The following is an 18,628-nucleotide window of genomic DNA, read 5'->3' as shown; positions in this document are numbered from 1 at the left end:
CTTTCTAAAAGTCCTGCATATGATAAACCCCCCAGGGTAAGATCTACATGTACGGGGGCAAGATCGACTCTACGGGGAACGTGACCAGCCAGCTGTGGGTGTTCCACGTGCACAACCAGTCCTGGGTGCTGGCGGGCCCCCGAGCCAAGGAGCAGTACGCTGTGGTGGGGCATTCAGCCCATGTGGTGCCCCTGGCCCACGATGCACCTGTGATGCTGGTCATCTTCGGGCACTGCCCCCTCTACGGGTACATCAGCAAGGTGCAGGAGTACAACCTCGGTGAGTGAGGAATGGGGGTGTTTGGGGTTTTGGGTTTCCCCCTATACGGGTGCATCAGTAAGGGGCTGGAGTACCACCTCGGTGAGTGAGGAATGGGGGTGTTTGGGGTTTTGGGTTTCCCCCTCTACAGGTACATCAGTAAGGGGCTGGAGTACAACCTCGGTGATGATTTGTATTTGTCTAGGTACTGTAGATATTGTATTTGTGTTTATCTAGGTACTGTACTTGGTCCTAATTCTTTACTTGTTCTTTAATTCTTTACTATTTGCCATGTGCACTGGAATTAATGTTCATGGTGGTAAAACTGTTTCTTTGTGAATTGTAGCTCATCTGAATTGTTGTGTAGCTTCTTCTAATGACCTTGATATGTACTTTGTTGGGTGCTTGCGCTCTTCACTAAATGAATCCCCTCAGAGGCTGAAAACAGCTGTAGTCACAGCAACCGTGATCTGTCTCTCACAATGGGAAGTACAGTAGTCATGATGGCGGTAACTGTGACATAGGTGTTAAAAACTGCTGCAGTCTGGATGGTCTGTCACTTCTAAAATTAAAATGACGATTCCAATCATAGCGGTAAACGGATGAGAACAAAATGGCCGCTTTTCCCATGAGTGTAGTGGACTGTGGGGCTATGTAGATTGACAGCCGCATTTAATGATGAAACGTTTCCAGTACCAACCGTCTGTAATCGGAGGAGATCAGCCTCGTTATGTTTATAGTTTTCATTTCTCATTTCCGCAGTGCCTGGGTGTAACATGATCTGATTAAATAAACGTAATTGATTTTTGATTGATTGTTTGAATTAATTTAAGAAATGAAATTAATGAGTCATTCTAGTCTTTTCAAACCTACCTTTATCTACCTTATCTTCACTGTTCTCCTTCCAAGTTTGCCCCGGGCTTGTTTGATGCAATTAATTCAAGTTTGATTTAATGAGATTAATTAATTTGATGAGTGAATTTAGTTCATTCATTTTGTCGTTGTGTTTGTAGATGTCGTTCTGTTTCTGTGTGTGCATCTCTTAGAGCAGAGCAGTCGGCCTAACTGTCTGATACGGATAGCAGTACAGAGCACTGGGCAGCTGTGTGTGTGTGTGTGTGTGTGTGCGCGCGCGTGCGTCTATGTGTGCATATGTGTGTGTTTAGTATATTCTTTTGGATTTGAATACTTTTCTGCAATTGACTATGCTTGCCTGGTGTATTGCAACAAATTACCTGATCCCAAAAGTGTAAACCCTGCCCTTCTGCTCCTCCTTGCAGGCTCAGATGCACGAGGAAAGATCGCTAGAGCACAGAAAAGTATTTTAATCCAAAACAATTACTATTTGAACCCAGGTCTGGTGTGTGACAGGAGTGGCTGGAGGGGCAGGACCCCCTTCAAGGGCAGTCAGAGGATAACGCACTCGCTGTCGATATTATCGAGTGGAAAAGGACGCTTTTTTGTTTTACTGGCTGGCAGCCGCCATCGCGTGGCGTCGGTTTCCACACACAAACATTTTTTGACAAATGGACAAACTGAGAGACGGAAATAAAACTTTATTATTGCCGGCGGGGGAAATCTGTCATGTGGCAACGTTAAAGAAGAGCGATACGCTGGAGTTTGGTCAAGATGGATGGGCACAGCAAGCCAACGTTCATCCGTTTTACAAGAGGTCTCCGATCTGAAAGCGCCACTCCTGCTAGCTTTTTTAACAGACATTCATCAAGCATTTATTCATGACACGAGCGATAAATTAGCATAGCTATCGCAACAAGTGGTTATGGCGTCTTCAGACTAGGCCGGGATTCTTGCGGCATGGGCTGTTGAATACCTTTATGGCTGCTGTGTGGATGAATTCTGTTGACTTCTTGGGGGGGGGTGCGCAGTAAAATTTCACGGCTGCTATCTCATAGCTTAAAACGCAAGTTATTAGGTCTCCTCCCTCCTGGAGAGATTCCGCTGGATCCCGCTATTAACGGAAAACCGCGTTTAACTGTCCGCGGAGAGCGTCAGGGTAATTGTGCAAGACGGCTTTCCTTTGGATCCGGCTCAAGGGTGTATCCTTGTAGCTCCTGAGGATTTTCAAATCCCGGTTCAGCCAGGCTGCCTTAGAGGACATTTCTGAGCAGGAGAGACAGAAATCCCATAATGCATTGCCCATGGGTGTGTATCTCAGTTGTTTGTATGAGTAAATAATGTTAAAAAGTCAAGGACACGAGATGCTCTATTATAGACCAGGAGAGAGCAGTATAAAGCAAGTCTTTACTTCACGTTTTTTCTACAGTGGAGGTTTCCCTTCCAAACAAACGGACTCTGGTCGATTATACTCAATTACTCAACATAACACACAGACAGTACAGACAGACACAGACACAAACAGTATATATATGCAGTCTCACACGCACATATGCAGACACACGATCAGTCGTGCACTCACATGCAGACACACACAAACATACACACAATCAGTCACACATATACACACACACACACACACGCAGACACATGCACACACAGGCGAACGCACGCACACAGACACACACACACACACACACACACATGCACGCACTCACGCACGCACGCATGTGCGCACGCACGCACGCACACACACACGCACGCACACACACACACACACACACAGGCGAACGCACGCACGCACACACACAGACCATTGTCTGGAACAGCGCTTCAAACGGATCGGGCCAACCCAACCCCAGGGACGCAGTGTTGATGAAATCAGTGGAAATGATTGCAGTTGAGAATATCTGCGTTGGTGTGAAATCTGTGTGAGCGGAAACAGTAGCCACCCTCACACAACCCTCTATTTATGCAAAGGTGCTCTTCATGGATTTCCTGTCAGTATCTAATCGCTCTCGGTGTCATTTTGCTTTTCTAATCTAATCTAATCTGCCCCGCATTGTTTAGAGAAACTCATCCCCTGGTAATTTGCACAGTGATGTCATCACTCAGCGCCCACAAACAATGGCAGACTGTATGACATCATCTGCCGCAGTGTGCTCTGAACTGTGTGGCACTTGTACTCATGAATACATCATTGTCCTCTCCAAACCATGAGGAACTAGTTAACTGTCCTAATGGTTGTGTTGTACTTTTACATTTAAAATAAACAAGGTGGTAAACAAGATGAATAAATGTTTATTTACGGTCAGTGTGCACATGCGTGTGTGCGCATGCATGCATGTGCATGTGTCTGTTTGTGGAGTTAAGGACATACTCCAGGGCCAGTGGAATCTCAGACCAGTAGCTCTGTGCATGCGTGTGTGTGCATGCATGTGCATGTATTTATGAGTATATATGTGTGGGGTGGCACTGGAATCCAGGATCAGTGCGTGTCCGTGTGTGTGCGCGCGCACGCGTGTGTGTGTATGTGGCCCTCTCGGTTCAGATTTCATTCTGACACATGCTCGGACCATCTGTCTGTTTGGGGATATTATTAGTCTCCGTGGTAATGAGGATCACGCAGACCCCGCCTACTTAATCCCCTCGAAACGATCCATGGAGAAGAGCTTCTCTGGGAAGCCACGCCCACCGCTCATTAGGGTTAGACCATAGACGCTCTCAACCAGCCAGCTGAGACCTCTTAGAATTGTTCTTGCTGGGTTCAGTTTTCTGGAACATCCAAGACCAGGCTTGATATGGTGCAAGATACAATTGTGCTTTTAGGTAAACTAAGCATTAGGTAGGAAAAGGCGAGCTTTGCTGGGCTGAATGGCCTGTTCTCGTCATTATGTCATGTTGTGTTATGACTTCGTAAAAAAGGAATGGCCAGCATGCACAGTATAGAACATAATGTATATGTTTTTAATAGCGGTAGTCATACTGATGACTTCGTCATTGGGTATTAGCGGCTAATTTATCCCCCTGCGCTTGACTCCAATGGGGCTGCTGTGACTGTGAACGAGGGCTCTCTGGGGATGACTAAATCCAGTGATCAATTCACCACCGTACGGCAAGCTGTGAGGGACATCTACAGACACATGGAACTGCTATCAAGGCCCTCTGCTTCCAGGCTGGTGTTGGGGAGGCTGGTGCAGCCTATAACCTAGTGGCTAAGGTGCTACAGCCTATAGTCTAGTGGCTAAGGTACTACAGCCTATAGCCTAGTGGCTAGTGGCTAAGGTACTACAGCCTATAGCCTAGTGGCTAAGGTGCTATAACCTGTAGCCTAGTGCTTATGGTGCTATAGCCTGTAGCCCAGTGGCTAAGGTTCTGTTGCCTATAGCCTAGTGGCTAGTGGCTAAGGTCCTATAGCCTAGTGGCTAAGGTGCTATAGCCTGTAGCCTAGTGCTTATGGTGCTATAGCCTATAGCCTAGTGGCTAAGGTTCTGTTGCCTATAGCCTAGTAGTGGAAGTGCTTGACTAAGACCTGGGAGGTTGGTGGTTCAGGCCCCAGTGTAGCCACAATAAGATCAGTGCAGCTGTTGGGCCCTTGAGCAAGGCCCTTAACCCCCCATTGCTTCAGGGGGGGATTGTCTCCAGCTTAATCTAATCAAACGCTTTGGATAAAAACTAAAAAGCATCAGCTAAATAACTGTAATGTAATGAGTTGGCACCTGATACTGGCAGTCCTGCTTTGAATTTAGCTCAAAATGGCAGTGAATGCTGTTTTGTGCTTGGAGCTCTTTAACCAATCACAAACAGCACCTTGAGCCGGCCAGAGGAAGATGCCCCCCTCCTCCCCCCACTGAGTCTGTTGCCCCCTGGGGTTCCTCCCCCGTTTCCTCCCTGGGGTGTTTTTACCCCTGCCGCGGTCGCTTCTGGCCTGCTTCGCTGGAGTTTGCGGTGAAGCGTAATGAGATGGTTTTAACGTTTGATCGATTGTTTGACTGCAGCATTCTGTTTTGGGATTCTCGGTCGCTCTCCTTCATTAGAATTCACCTGGTGTGATATAAACTCGCGACGTGCAGATTTTACAAACCAGCCACAGTGTAACCACAATACTGCAGAGCGCTCAGTGTGTACACCTCTAACAACAGGTTAGGGAGTGCAGGGCGACCTGTAGCGTGGTGGTTAAGCTACATGACTGGGACCAACAAGGTCGGTGGTTCGATCTCCAGTGTAGCCACAATGAGATCCACACAGCTGTTGGACTCTTGAGCAAGGCCCTTAACCCTGCATTTCTCCAGGGGAGGATTGTCTCCTGCTTAGTCTGATCAACTGTACGTCGCTCTGGATAAGAGCGTCTGCCAAATGCCATTAATGTAATGGTTTGATGGGGACTGGGTATTGGTTTCTATTTTTACTTGAGAACCAGCTTTGTAATTAACGTGTAGTACTAGCTGTCTGTTTTATATCCTTTTGATCTTTGATTTGTATCACCTGCTTTTAAGAATGGTGTTTTAATCGAAATAAATTACATTAACCAATAAATCATAGTGAAAAATCACTGGGGGTATTTCACAAAGCAGGATTACTGAGTGAAAGCTGGTGTGGGAGGGTTCTGGGATTCAGTCAGCGCAGTTATCCAGCTAGCTCTGAAGTGGCAGCACTGGCTTCAGTGTGGGTTTGGGCAGAAGCTAATGCCTCTGCTGGAGGGGATGTTATTGGATGCTGAAGATAATGAATTACAGTGTGCTGGAGAAAGAGAAGAGAGGGAGCGCGAGATCGATTATTCATTTTCACTGGTCTCCTGCTCTCTGAGACGACATGCTGTGCTGCCAATTATAACAATAAAAATAACCATCAATGTCTTCATCAGCTCAACATTCCACCATTTATAAATATTGTTTGAATTTATAATAATAATACATTTTATGTAAATGAATATAATAAAAACGAATAATTTAGCTATCGTGAAATCATTTAACATATTTTTGGCATTCACACATTAGCTATAAATGTGGTCATGAGCGCTACTTTCTAATGCTTGTGTGGCAGTCGAATAAAATGCATTATAAACACCATAAGAATGCGTTATAAACACTCTAACAACGCGTTGCGACCTCCAGTTTTTATCGCCAGGCCAGATTCGGTTTGTGAGTTGGTTTGTGAGATTTTTGGGCTCACAGCGCCATCTAGCGGCCACTCACCACAGCCTCTGTAGGGATCTCTGGGACTTTTATGGTGTTTGTAGAACATCTGCAAGCTGAGTGGGTTTGTGTGTGTGGAACTGGCCCACCACTTTGATGTTTAAACACACACAAATACACACCCATACCGACACACCCGCACACACCCACATACCTCACTTGAGTTAATATTTAATGGCAAGTGTTCCATGTATGGTCAGTGTTGCAACACTTTGTTTTTCAGTTTTCCCTTTAGTCTGGAGGATATCAGGGCGGCCTCAGTTCTGTTGTCCTCGAAAAGAACAAAAAAAAAAAATAGAAACAACCTTTGGTTGTGCCTGGGCGAGAGCGGATGGATTTATGTGTAAATAATTTAAAGGCTGCTGTCTCGCGGAGGTGTCTGGCCCTGTTCACTACATTTTTAACGCCTCGAATGGCCGCTTCTCTGGTTAAAAATGAAAACCGAGATGGTGGTGCTGGTGATGGCAGGGAAATCGATGCTGCATCAAGCCAGAGGGCAAATAAACTGCCCTCTGGAGTATTGCGATTGGCTGAGTTTCCCTGAGGAGAGGACTCAGATTGGAGCAGTTTGTAGCCTAGTGGCTAAAGTACATGACTGGGACCCGGAAGGTTGGTGGTTCAAGTCCCGGTGATCAAGGCCCTTAATCATTTCTTTAGGGGGGGTTTGGTCCCTTCTTAGTCTCATGAACTGTAAGACGCTTTGGATAAAAGCGTCACTTAAATAACATTATTTCCATTATTTATTATATTTCAGGTCTTTAAGGCCACATTTTGAAGGCTCTTCATGCTCCAAACTGTTTCACAGCTCATGAACCCTCTCTGGCCTCCTCTGTTTGCCGTTAGGAAATGATTTACCCTGGGCTCCTTCCCCATTCCTCCAGGAATAATTCACAAAGTTAACTGACCTTCCCCTCCATACGGAGAAGAACAAGCCATCATTATTTAATGTGTTTTATTAGGGAGATTAGAATGCAAACGTATTTCTGCCTGAGCTCTGCTCTGTGGCCTTACAAATACAGAGTCATAGCCTTGGACAGAGCGCCTGTGTGTTAATCTTAGACACACACCCATACCCTGCACACAGACACACATCGCATACACAAACACACACGCCGCACTCCCTGTATACACATGTATACACACAAACACACACACACACTGCAGACACGTGCATGCACAAACACACGCACGCACGCCTGCACGCATCCACACCCTGCACACAGACACGCATATACAAACACACACACTCACACACTCACACACTCACACACACGCACACTCACACACACACACACCCACACACACACACACATACACATACCCTCACCCTGCGCACAGATGCGCAAACACAAACACACACTCACACACACTCACACACACTCACACACACGCACACACCCACACCCCGCACACCGCACTCAGACACACATACACACACATACACACACACACCGGACTCACTGCATACGCACATGCACATACACACACACCCTGCACACAGACACGCATACACAAACACACACACTGCACTCACTGCGCACGCACACGTGTACTCATAATACACACGTGCACACACACACCAACCACTCATTAAATGGCAAAAAACACCCTTTTAAATGACCTGGGTCAAGCACATAATTGTTTTGGATGGAAATACTTTTCTGTTCTTGATTGCCCTTGCCTGTTGCAATCGAGCCAACAAAGAGGACCAGAAGGCAGGCTCTGCACTTTTTGAGTACTTCATAGATTCCAATACACCAGACAAGCTTGGTAAATGGCCTAGGTAAAAGGTGCCATAGCCTATAGCCTAGTGGCTATGGTGCTTGACTGGGACGTGGAAGGTTGGTGGTTCAAGCTCCTTTGCAGCCACAATAACATCAGTGCAGCTGTTGGGCTCTTGAGCAAGGACCTTAACCCCGCATTGCTCCAGGGGGGGGATTGGTCCCCTCATAGTCTAATCAACTGTAAGTCGCTTTGGATGAAAGCCTCAGCTTATTATCAAATTATTTCCTGCAGCTACAAACACCTGGCGCATCCTGAAGACCAACGGCGCCCTGGTACAGGGGGGGTACGGGCACAGCAGCGTCTACGACCCCAAAACACGCGCCATCTACATTCACGGCGGCTACAAGGCCTTCAGCGCCAACAAGTACGGCCTCGCCGACGACCTCTACAAGTACCAGGTGGACACCAGCATGTGGTGAGTGAGTCACGGGCAGCAGAGCATGCTGGGAAATTTCCGTGTGATGTGTCGCTGTCGACTGCCGCTGTGATACAAAAACACTTTGCTGCAGCTCACAGTTACTACAGTGAGTGAGAACGTGAATTGGGATTGGGATTAATGTAATGATTTGGCTTATCTAGATCAAGTACAGAGTTTAGGGTTTCATTCTGAAGTTGTGGGCGAGTGTATGTTGCTGCTGTGAGTTAGAACATTAATGTAATGATTGGGCTTATCTCGATAAAGTACGGAGTTTACTGCTCAGCCAGGATATTGAGCCGGTCTGAAAGTGATCTGGCACGGTTTCAGTTTCTTCGGCTCGGAATATTGGATTGCTCACGCGCGCACACACACGCACACACACGCACACACACGCACACACACGCACACACACGCACACACACGCACACAGACGCACACAGACGCACACAGACGCACACAGACGCACACAGACACACACACACACACGTAGGTGTCTCTCTGTAGGACCATCCTGAAGGACAGTGGTGTGTGAGTGTATGTGTGTATATATATATATATATATATGTGTGTGTGTGTGTGTGTGTGTGTGTGTGTGTATATATATATATGTGTGTGTATGTGTATGTTCCTGTGTGTGTCTCTCTCTCTGTAGAACCATCCTGAAGGACAGTGGTGTGTGAGTGTATGTGTGTATATGTGTGTGTGTGTGTGTGTGTGTGTGTGTGTGTGTGTGTGTATGTGTATGTTTATGTGTGTGTCTCTCTCTGTAGGACCATCCTGAAGGACAATGGTGTGTGAGTGTATGTGTGTATGTGTGTGTGTATGTGTATGTTTATGTGTGTGTCTCTCTCTGTAGGACCATCCTGAAGGACAGCGGGTTTTTCCGTTACCTGCACACGGCGGTGATGGTGAGCGGCTCCATGCTGGTGTTCGGGGGGAACACACACAACGACACGTCCATGAGCCACGGAGCCAAGTGCTTCTCCTCCGACTTCATGGCCTACGACCTGGGTGAGCCCCGCCACAAAAACTCCCCAACGGGAAGAAACCTCATCAGGAACCCCGCTAATAATGTAACAATTATTTTCGGAATCGGTTACAGGAAGTTACATGCCCTGGCGCGCACCGGTCATCCACAGTGCATTACCCTCTGTCACGCAGCCAATTGGGCAGCTGCTCTGTGCCTCAGGCTCTGCTGGATAAAGGAGTTAACTTTGAATTGTAGTTTTAGTAGCTGGTTCCCAACAGGGGGGTCTGTGAATGTACTGTAGGGGGTCCAGCATTATCTCCAAACCAGTGGCATTTCCCTCTTCATTCAATTCCGAGCCCTAAAAACCATGTGTCCTTTTCGGGACATTGTTCTGTACTTCTCATTTCAGTTCTTTGAAGAAATGTTTGTATTAAAATATTTTTACACACCAGCCACCCACTTCCCAATCCCAGACATCACTCACCTTTCCCCACACATGCATACAGATCCTTCCCTCTCCGTAGCCTCAGTGCTCTGTACAGATCGGGATTTAGCCTGTGGTGTTCTGCAGAGGGCAGCATACACACACAGATCGGTTGGCTCTGTGGCGCAGTCAGGGGAGAGAGAGAGACTCACTGCAGCTCTGCCAGCCAGAGTGAGCAGCCGGGAGAAAGAGGAACAGTGGAATACACAAACATTTCAGCGCCCCTCTCACCAGAGTAACTCACCTTACCACCAACGGCCATATTAAAGAAAGCTTTCGAAACCCTGTTATCTAGCCTGCGTGTAATATAGACAGCAATTAATATAGATATACCAATAATATGAATATGAAGAGGTCTGTAGGCTGCAGGTAGCTGTAATCTTTTTATACAGCATCAGCGGACTAGCGATATTGGATTATCCTACATAATCGGATAATGGAGATCAGAAAAAGATTAAATCGCCGCTCCTCTCCTGTTCCAGCTGTGCTCGCTTGCGAGAACTCTGTCCCAAACTCTCCCTGTATTTATTTTATATCATCATTACTATGTCCAGGACTATTAGCATTCTAGGCATAAATTATCCTCTGGACCTGTTGATTGTTTTTTCAGCTTTTGAATTACACTCAGTGAGCACTTTATTAGGTATTTATTAGACTTTTTAGACTAATGGTCTTCTGCTGCTGTGGCCGATCCACTGAAGAGGACTGATGCATTGTGTGCTCAGAGATGCTCTTCTGCATACCACTGTGCTTCGTGGTTATTGGCGTTACTGTCACCTTCGTGTCAGCTTTGACCAGTCTGGCCATTCTCTCTCTCTGACCTCCGTCATTAAGAACACTGCAAAACTGCTGCTCACTGGATGTTTTTAGTTTTTTGCACCATTCTCTGCAAACTCTAGAGACTGTGGAGACTGGTCTGTCTATTAAAGTGGTGTATATGGTAAGGATAAAGTCCCCAGGAGTCCATTTTCCCTTTAACTGTAGAAGAGAAGCGAACTATAAAAGAACAGAGCCTTTAGATATATATGGCTGCAGCCATCTTGCGGCCCCAGCTTCTGACAGGTGCCAAAACCTTCAAGTTGACTTAAAGCACGTTTGATTCGTTCTACCCGGAACATTCTCTCATCGCGTTCCGTTCTCATCTCCCTCTATCCAGTCATACCAAAAACACCTGATTATCACCTTCAGAGGCCTGGAGACGCGAGCTCTCTGAGCCAGCGGTGGTGCCGCCGGCCGGGTTAACGGTTCGTTTGTTTAGCCATTTCATTACCGGGTATTCTCTCCTCCTCTGTTGCGCTTTGATCGCTATCGTTACCGCCGCGGAAACCTGCCCTTGAGCTGCGAACCCCAAACCACCTGACGTGATGTAACCCAGTGAGAGCTCCTACAAAATATGTACTCAACAAAAAACTACTACACAAAACTTTATTTTATCCCTTCTCTAGTAAGTGTAGCCAGCTGGGTTTGCTGAAATCGGTCCGCCTCGTTAAGCTTTCGCCTAATTGGGCTTCCCCCCCACTAAGCACTGAGCACAAATTATCCTACCCCGGGCGCCTTTAAATTTCGTTTAAAGGTGCGAGCAACAACACGGAAAGCAGGTGCTGCTCGCTCAGGAAAAGGCATTTTTAAACGTGAAGAATGCCGTTTCGACGTGAAACAGCGTTCAGGGAGCAGAACTTGGAGGTGTAAGAATTGAGCTGACTGAAATCCTCCCACCTCCAGGCTCGATGTTGCTTACCATCCGTCTTCTGTAATATTATTCTTATTATTGTGATTCACAGTGTTTTACCAGGCAGACATGGTCAGGCACTTAGTGTGCATCATAGGAGCTGCAATCACATTGCACAACAGTGGGAGAAACATCAGTGATGGAGAACCTGGATAATAATAATCGTGATAATATTAAATAGAAGAGGAAGAATGCTTTATAATTCCGAGCATTTATAGGGCTTTTTTCACACTCTAAGGGCTTTACAGTGATGATGGATAAATTCGCCTCCAATGCGTAGCATCCACCTGGGTGATGCACGGCTGCCATTTTGTGCCAGAACGCTAACAACACATCAGCTGAGGTGGAAGATTTGATGCTTTTGTTGGGTCGGAAATGGTGGATGTACTAATGGTTGTTCAGTGCCACACTTGTGTTGATGTGCTGTCATACCTGTGTACCTTGGCAAGAATGACCTGTTGGTAACAACTGTTTATCCGGGTTTGTGTAGCTAGCGTCGCAACCTCTGACCTCTGACCTTTCGCCCTCTTTCTGTCCAGCCTGTGATGAGTGGTCGGTGCTGCCCAGACCGGACCTCCACCATGACGTCAACCGCTTCGGGCACTCGGCCGTCTACAGCGACAGGTACCGCTGCACGCTAACGCCGTGGGCCAGGGGTACAGCACGCTAACGCCGTGGGCCAGGGGAACAGCACGCTAACACCGTGGGCCAGGGGAACAGCACGCTAAAGCCGTGGGCCAGGGGTACAGCACGCTAACGCCGTGGGCCAGGGGAACAGCACGCTAACGCCGTGGGCCAGGGGAACAGCACGCTAAAGCCGTGGGCCAGGGGAACAGCACGCTAACGCCGTGGGCCAGGGGAACAGCACGCTAACGCCGTTGGCCAGGGGAACAGCACGCTAACGCCGTGGGCCAGGGGTACAGCACGCTAACGCCGTGGGCCAGGGGTACAGCACGCTAACGCCATGGGCCAGGGGAACAGCACGCTAACGCCATGGGCCAGGGGAACAGCACGCTAACGCCGTGGGCCAGGGGAACAGCACGCTAACGCCATGGGCCAGGGGAACAACACGCTAACGCTGTGGGCCAGGGGAACAGCACGCTAACGCCGTGGGCCAGGGGTACAGCACGCTAACGCCATGGGCCAGGGGAACAGCACGCTAACGCCATGGGCCAGGGGAACAGCACGCTAACGCTGTGGGCCAGGGGAACAGCACGCTAACGCCGTGGGTCAGGGGAACAGCACGCTAACGCCGTGGGCCAGGGGAACAGCACGCAAACGCCGTGGGCCAGGGGAACAGCACGCTAACGCCGTGGGCCAGGGGAACAGCACGCTAACGCCGTGGGCCAGGGGAACAGCACGCTAACGCCGTGGGCCAGGGGAACAGCACGCTAACGCCGTGGGCCAGGGGAACAGCACGCTAACGCCGTGGGCCAGGGGAACAGCACGCTAACGCCGTGGGCCAGGGGAACAGCTCGCTAACGCCGTGGGCCAGGGGAACAGCACACTAAAGCCGTGGGTCAGGGGTACAGCACGCTAACGCCGTGGGCCAGGGGTACAGCACGCTAACGCCGTGGGCCAGGGGAACAGCACGCTAACGCCGTGGGCCAGGGGAACAGCACGCTAACGCCGTGGGCCAGGGGAACAGCACGCTAACGCCGTGGGCCAGGGGAACAGCACGCTAACGCCGTGGGCCAGGGGAACAGCACGCTAACGGCGTGGGCCAGGGGAACAGCACGCTAACGCCGTGGGTCAGGGGTACAGCACGCTAACGCCGTGGGCCAGGGGTACAGCACGCTAACGCCGTGGGCCAGGGGAACAGCACGCTAACGCCGTGGGCCAGGGGAACAGCACGCTAACGCCGTGGGCCAGGGGAACAGCACGCTAACGCCGTGGGCCAGGGGAACAGCACGCTAACGCCGTGGGCCAGGGGAACAGCACGCTAACGCCGTGGGCCAGGGGAACAGCACGCTAACGCCGTGGGCCAGGGGAACAGCACGCTAAAGCCGTGGGCCAGGGGTACAGCACGCTAACGCCGTGGGCCAGGGGAACAGCACGCTAACGCCGTGGGCCAGGGGAACAGCACGCTAACGCCGTGGGCCAGGGGAACAGCACGCTAACGCCGTGGGCCAGGGGAACAGCACGCTAACGCCGTGGGCCAGGGGAACAGCACGCTAACGCCGTGGGCCAGGGGAACAGCACGCTAACGCTGTGGGCCAGGGGAACAGCACGCTAACGCCGTGGGCCAGTGGAACGGCACACTAAAGCCGTGGGTCAGGGGTACAGCACGCTAACGCCGTGGGCCAGGGGTACAGCACGCTAACGCCGTGGGCCAGGGGAACAGCACGCTAACGCCGTGGGCCAGGGGAACAGCACGCTAACGCCGTTGGCCAGGGGAACAGCCACTGGGTAAAGGCCAGTTTACATTTACATTTACATTTTAGTCATTTGGCAGACGCTTTTAATCCAAAGCGATTTACAAGTGCATAGGTTCTACCACAAGTCAAAGCATCACATCCAGAACTAGGAAAATACACCTGGACTGCTGTTCTAGACATCTAGTCGTCATCATAAGTGCAATTTTTTTTTTTTTTTTTTGGGGGGGGGGGGTTTAGACAGGGATAGGGGTATCAGAAGGGGGGGGCGGGGTAAATCAGGAGGGAGGACTAAGGTAGAGTTTGAAGAGGTGTGTTTTGAGTCTGCGTCGAAATAGGGGGAGGGATTCTGCTGTCCTGACAGTGGTATAGTTTATAGTTTATGTACAATCAGACGATGGATATCACGACTGGATTTTCCATGCTGTCGCTCTGAAAAAGTATACGAAAGTATAATAGTATAAAACTTTGCTGAAGGTAATTAAAATGGGTTCAAAATTCAATACAATTTACGTCTCAGCGGTGGGCACAACAATGATAGCAAATCGTCCATTGTTCTAGAATATACTAAAATTCACCGCCCATCAAATCTGATCATTTCTGGTGGCAACGATCATACATTTATTTGTAAGGGACCGTATTAAACATGAGTTGCCATTTGATGTATTGTACCAGATTTAGCTTAAGCTATTTTTCGTCCGCAGTCGATGTTGGACAATCAGTGTTCAGCTGGTGCGAAATAAGAAAGCACTGACACTGTACATACGCTCTCCTGTGTAAAAGCCTTAGATACTGCAGAGTTTTTGTACTGTGTCGCCGTGGGAAACAGAAAGTGGTTTGCATGCACGACACTCCTGTTTGAAAGGGAACATGTACCACATTTATCCCGAATTCACCCTGCGGTGAGTGGGTCCGCGCTGACATTTCAGAAAATACTTCAAAATCTTTGCAGGGAGGCATTCAAACACAGCTTCATGATAGAGTCTGGTGGAATAGTTTTCCACATTACATGACCTTCCAAAGATCATTTTACTTTTTCTCTGTCTAAAATGTTTTCTGTCTAAGGTATTTTTTAAAGCGCATGTAGCTTTCAGCTTTCAGTCTCGCTCATAACATGGCGTTGTCATTCGGAGTTTAAGAGCGGTTATAAAATGGCTTGTTTTGGGAAAGGCTTCTGTGAAAAAGTGCCTTGTTTTTGGAGTGTGGCAGTGACGGTGACCTCACAGCCTGTGTCCTTCTGATTCTGTTCCCGGGTTCAAATTCCAATTCAAAATGCTTTATTTGCATGACAAGATCTTATGTTGACAAAACACAAAAGGAACATGCAACATACACCATTGAACACATGAACATACAGTAGTTGTGCACATACAATTAACAGACATGCATGTATAGGCCTACCCAAATAGACTCACTGGTTGTCCCTCTGTTTATGGCAAGCTGTCACGTAATTTGCTGCTATTCTGATGCATTTTTTGTGTTCTCCTAATTAAATAGGGGAGCTTTGCAAATTCAGGGCATATTTTTGCGAACTTTTCCCTTCTGTCCTAGTAATTACTCCAGCTTGTGAGGAGGTGTAGCTCTGTCTCCACCTCTCCCTGACTGCAGTGTGAGCACAGTCTGATTCTCCTCCTCCACTTACATCTTATGGTCCTCCTGGTCTTTAATCTACGCCGATCAGCGCAAGCGGACATCGACCGGAAGCGCTTAAGTCGCCGTCGGGGAATCAAGGGGGTGGGCGGAGAGGTGCGACCCCTGTGGTTTTGGCCTGGAAGGCGGCGGCTTGAAGTCAGCGGGGGTGTAATCTGCGGTTTTTGATCAGAGGGGTGTATGTCAGAGCCCTAGCGCGAGGGAGATTCGACAGGGTTGTGACCTTTGATGCGCATCCCCCCCCCCCTTCTGTTCTCAGCAGGCCTCGCTGGGTCTGATTACATCATGTGTGAGAGGCGGGGGGGGCAGAGGTGACGAGCACACCCTCTTGTCAGAGACGAGGGAATGTGTGCTAATGATGCAGCAGTGACACCTATCTCTTGCTCTCTCTCCCCCCCTTTCTCTCTCTCTCTCCCCCCCCCTCTCTCTCCCTCTGTCCCCCCCTCTCTCTCCCTCTGTCCCCCCCCCCCTCTCTCTCCCTCTCTCCCTCCCCCTCTCTCTCTCTCCCCCGCAGTGTGATGTATGTGTTCGGGGGCTTTAACAGCGTGCTGCTGAGCGATGTTCTGATGCTGACCCCGGCCAGCTGTCGGGCCTTCTCCAGCGCGGAGTCCTGCAGCTCGGCTGGCCCGGGGATCCGCTGCGTCTGGAACAGCAGCCTGGGAGCCTGCCTGTCCTGGGACCAGGCCTCAGCCCACCTGGGGCAGCTCACGCTTGCGGCCTGCCCCCCCAAAGCATGTAGGTACCCCTAAACCCCCAAAGCATGTAGGTTCCCCTAAACCCCCAAAGCATGTAGGTACCCCTGCCCCTGAAGAGCATGTAGGTACAGCTACCCCCCAAAGCATGTAGATACCCCTGCCCCCTTAAAGCATGTAGGTACCCCTGCCCCTGAAGAGCATGTAGGTACCCCTAAACCCCCTTAAAGCATGTAGATACCCCTGCCCCCAAAGAGGATGTAGGTACCCCTACCCACACCCTCACCCCCAAAGAGCATGTAGATCCAGAGAATCTTGCTTTGCTGCTTGGGAAACTGCCTTTCACCATCGGAGTGTGAGTGTGTGAGAATGGGTGAATGAGATTGTATTACTGTGCTATATTGAATTATATTAACTGTGCTTTGGAAAAAAAGTGTTCTATAAATGCTGTCCGTTTACCATTTTACCGAGTGATGGAAAGGGCGTTTTCTGTCCCTGCAGACGCCGATAAGGAGAAGTGTGACCAGTACACAGACTGCTACAGCTGCACCGCCAACACCAACGGCTGCCAGTGGTGCGCGGACCAGTGTGTGTCCATGAGCAGCAACTGCACGGCCGTCACGGTAACCAACGCTTTTAAATAAAGTTAAATACAGGGGTTAATCCTTTATTCAACCAGGGAGATCCATTGAGAGTGTGTTCTCTTTCGTAAGGATGCCCTGGGTGAAACGCCAGAGAGAACAGTTGTAAGAGGGGAGAGAGATAGAGAACAGGTGTAAATCCCCTGGAGCAGTTTTTTGGGTAAGGGCCTTGCTCAAGAGCCCAACAGCAGGGTTATTACAACTTAATCTCTCCAGATGCAGGTCAGCATTCCTATATGCCGACTGGGGGCTCAAACTAGGCTATCCTGCCGCCACATAAACCCTTTACATGCCAGATCCTACCCGCATCTGAAAATGGTTTTAAAGCAAGTTGTTCAAATAGTTTCAGTTCTGTGGGGTAAAACACAGAAACTGCTGTGTAATTGATGCGTAGTTGGAGAAATGCTGCCTAGCTCTGTATTTATTATGTATGACCAAACGTGTTTAAAGGCTACGCTTTTAGCTCCGATAGTCTGTCAGCAGCTAGAAACAAGCAAATTAAATGATGAGCAAGCCCGGTATTGGCCTCTGAGGAGAGGTTTGATGTGCAGTTAGACTGGGCACCCACCACGAGGACCGCACAAAATGGAGCCTTCATCGTGGTGAGGCCTCTTTCTCCTCACTGCTGCGGTATCGGTGAGCTGGTCTGGAATATTAATGTTTGGGTTTGGTTACCTCTGCGTATGAGGCAGGCAGGATTAGACGATGTGGGGGCGGCATGGGGGGGTTTAGGAACTGCCTGATTCGTCAGTGTGGATGGGGGGGGGGGGGGGGTTGTCCTTGACCGAGTTTGAGGCACCTGATTTGCTCAGAGGTCTGCCCTGCCCCGGGGCTTCGTTAGCAAAGAAAGTTCCGGAACAAAGGACGGGCACAAAGCCGTTCGGAGGCGGCCTCTAGCGGGTTTCAGGAAAACGCATGCGCTGTTTCAGTGAGCCTCTGCTTTTTAACAGTTGTGCTTAAGCTTTAAGGTGTGCTTTCATGAAAAACTTTGTCTTTATGTCGTTATATGTTAAATATATCGTCAATGTTAAGGTGTGTTTTAACCATTTCAATATCATGAGTGCCTCTCAACCTTTTACCTTCTCAACCAATATAAATGACTGCTATGCTATCGTTTTGAGCCCCTACTAAATTTCTCAACTTTCTCAAAGCCAAAACCCCTTGGGATTTGTGTGGAGCCACTTTATATTGGGCTTGGGACTGAAAGGGTGAACAAGCGTTTGCATATTATAAATGTTAAGCTTTGTTTTAGGAGCACTTTGTGTGTTAGTAGTCATATGTTAAATGTTTGTGCTTCAGGGCCCCATAGCAGAGTATGAGACCTGTCCCAAGGACAACCCCGAGTACGTGTGCAACAAGAAGACCAGCTGCAAGAGCTGTGCCATGGACCAGAACTGCCAGTGGGAACCGCGCAACCAGGAGTGCATCGCCCTGCCCGGTGAGCTCTCCCGCTCTGCCGCCATTTTAAAACAACATGGGACATTCCCACACTCATGTGGACTGTTCATGTGCATGACTCTCACTGTCGATGCGGGACAATGTAGATACCACGCTTATCCTGTTAGCTGCTTCTCAC

At 49.1% G+C, this 18,628-nt stretch overlaps 1 protein-coding gene across 2 annotated transcripts in view; it reads left to right on the top strand.

Annotated features, from left to right (window-relative positions):
• atrn (attractin) overlaps positions 1–18,628 on the top strand; it is a 136,209-nt gene that overhangs the window by 64,163 nt on the left and 53,418 nt on the right. For both annotated transcript variants that reach the window (XM_061246648.1, XM_061246649.1), the window contains exons 8-14: positions 36–279; positions 8,325–8,508; positions 9,368–9,522; positions 12,234–12,318; positions 16,234–16,454; positions 16,913–17,034; positions 18,352–18,490. In XM_061246648.1, the coding sequence (XP_061102632.1) occupies positions 36–279; positions 8,325–8,508; positions 9,368–9,522; positions 12,234–12,318; positions 16,234–16,454; positions 16,913–17,034; positions 18,352–18,490 (1,150 nt within the window). The remainder of the gene's footprint in view (positions 1–35; positions 280–8,324; positions 8,509–9,367; positions 9,523–12,233; positions 12,319–16,233; positions 16,455–16,912; positions 17,035–18,351; positions 18,491–18,628) is intronic.

This window comes from Conger conger, chromosome 6, assembly GCF_963514075.1.
Source record: "Conger conger chromosome 6, fConCon1.1, whole genome shotgun sequence".
Classification (NCBI taxonomy): Eukaryota; Metazoa; Chordata; class Actinopteri; order Anguilliformes; family Congridae; genus Conger; species Conger conger.
Note: the sequence above shows the minus strand (reverse complement) of the source record. Positions and strands in the feature narration are given on the sequence as shown.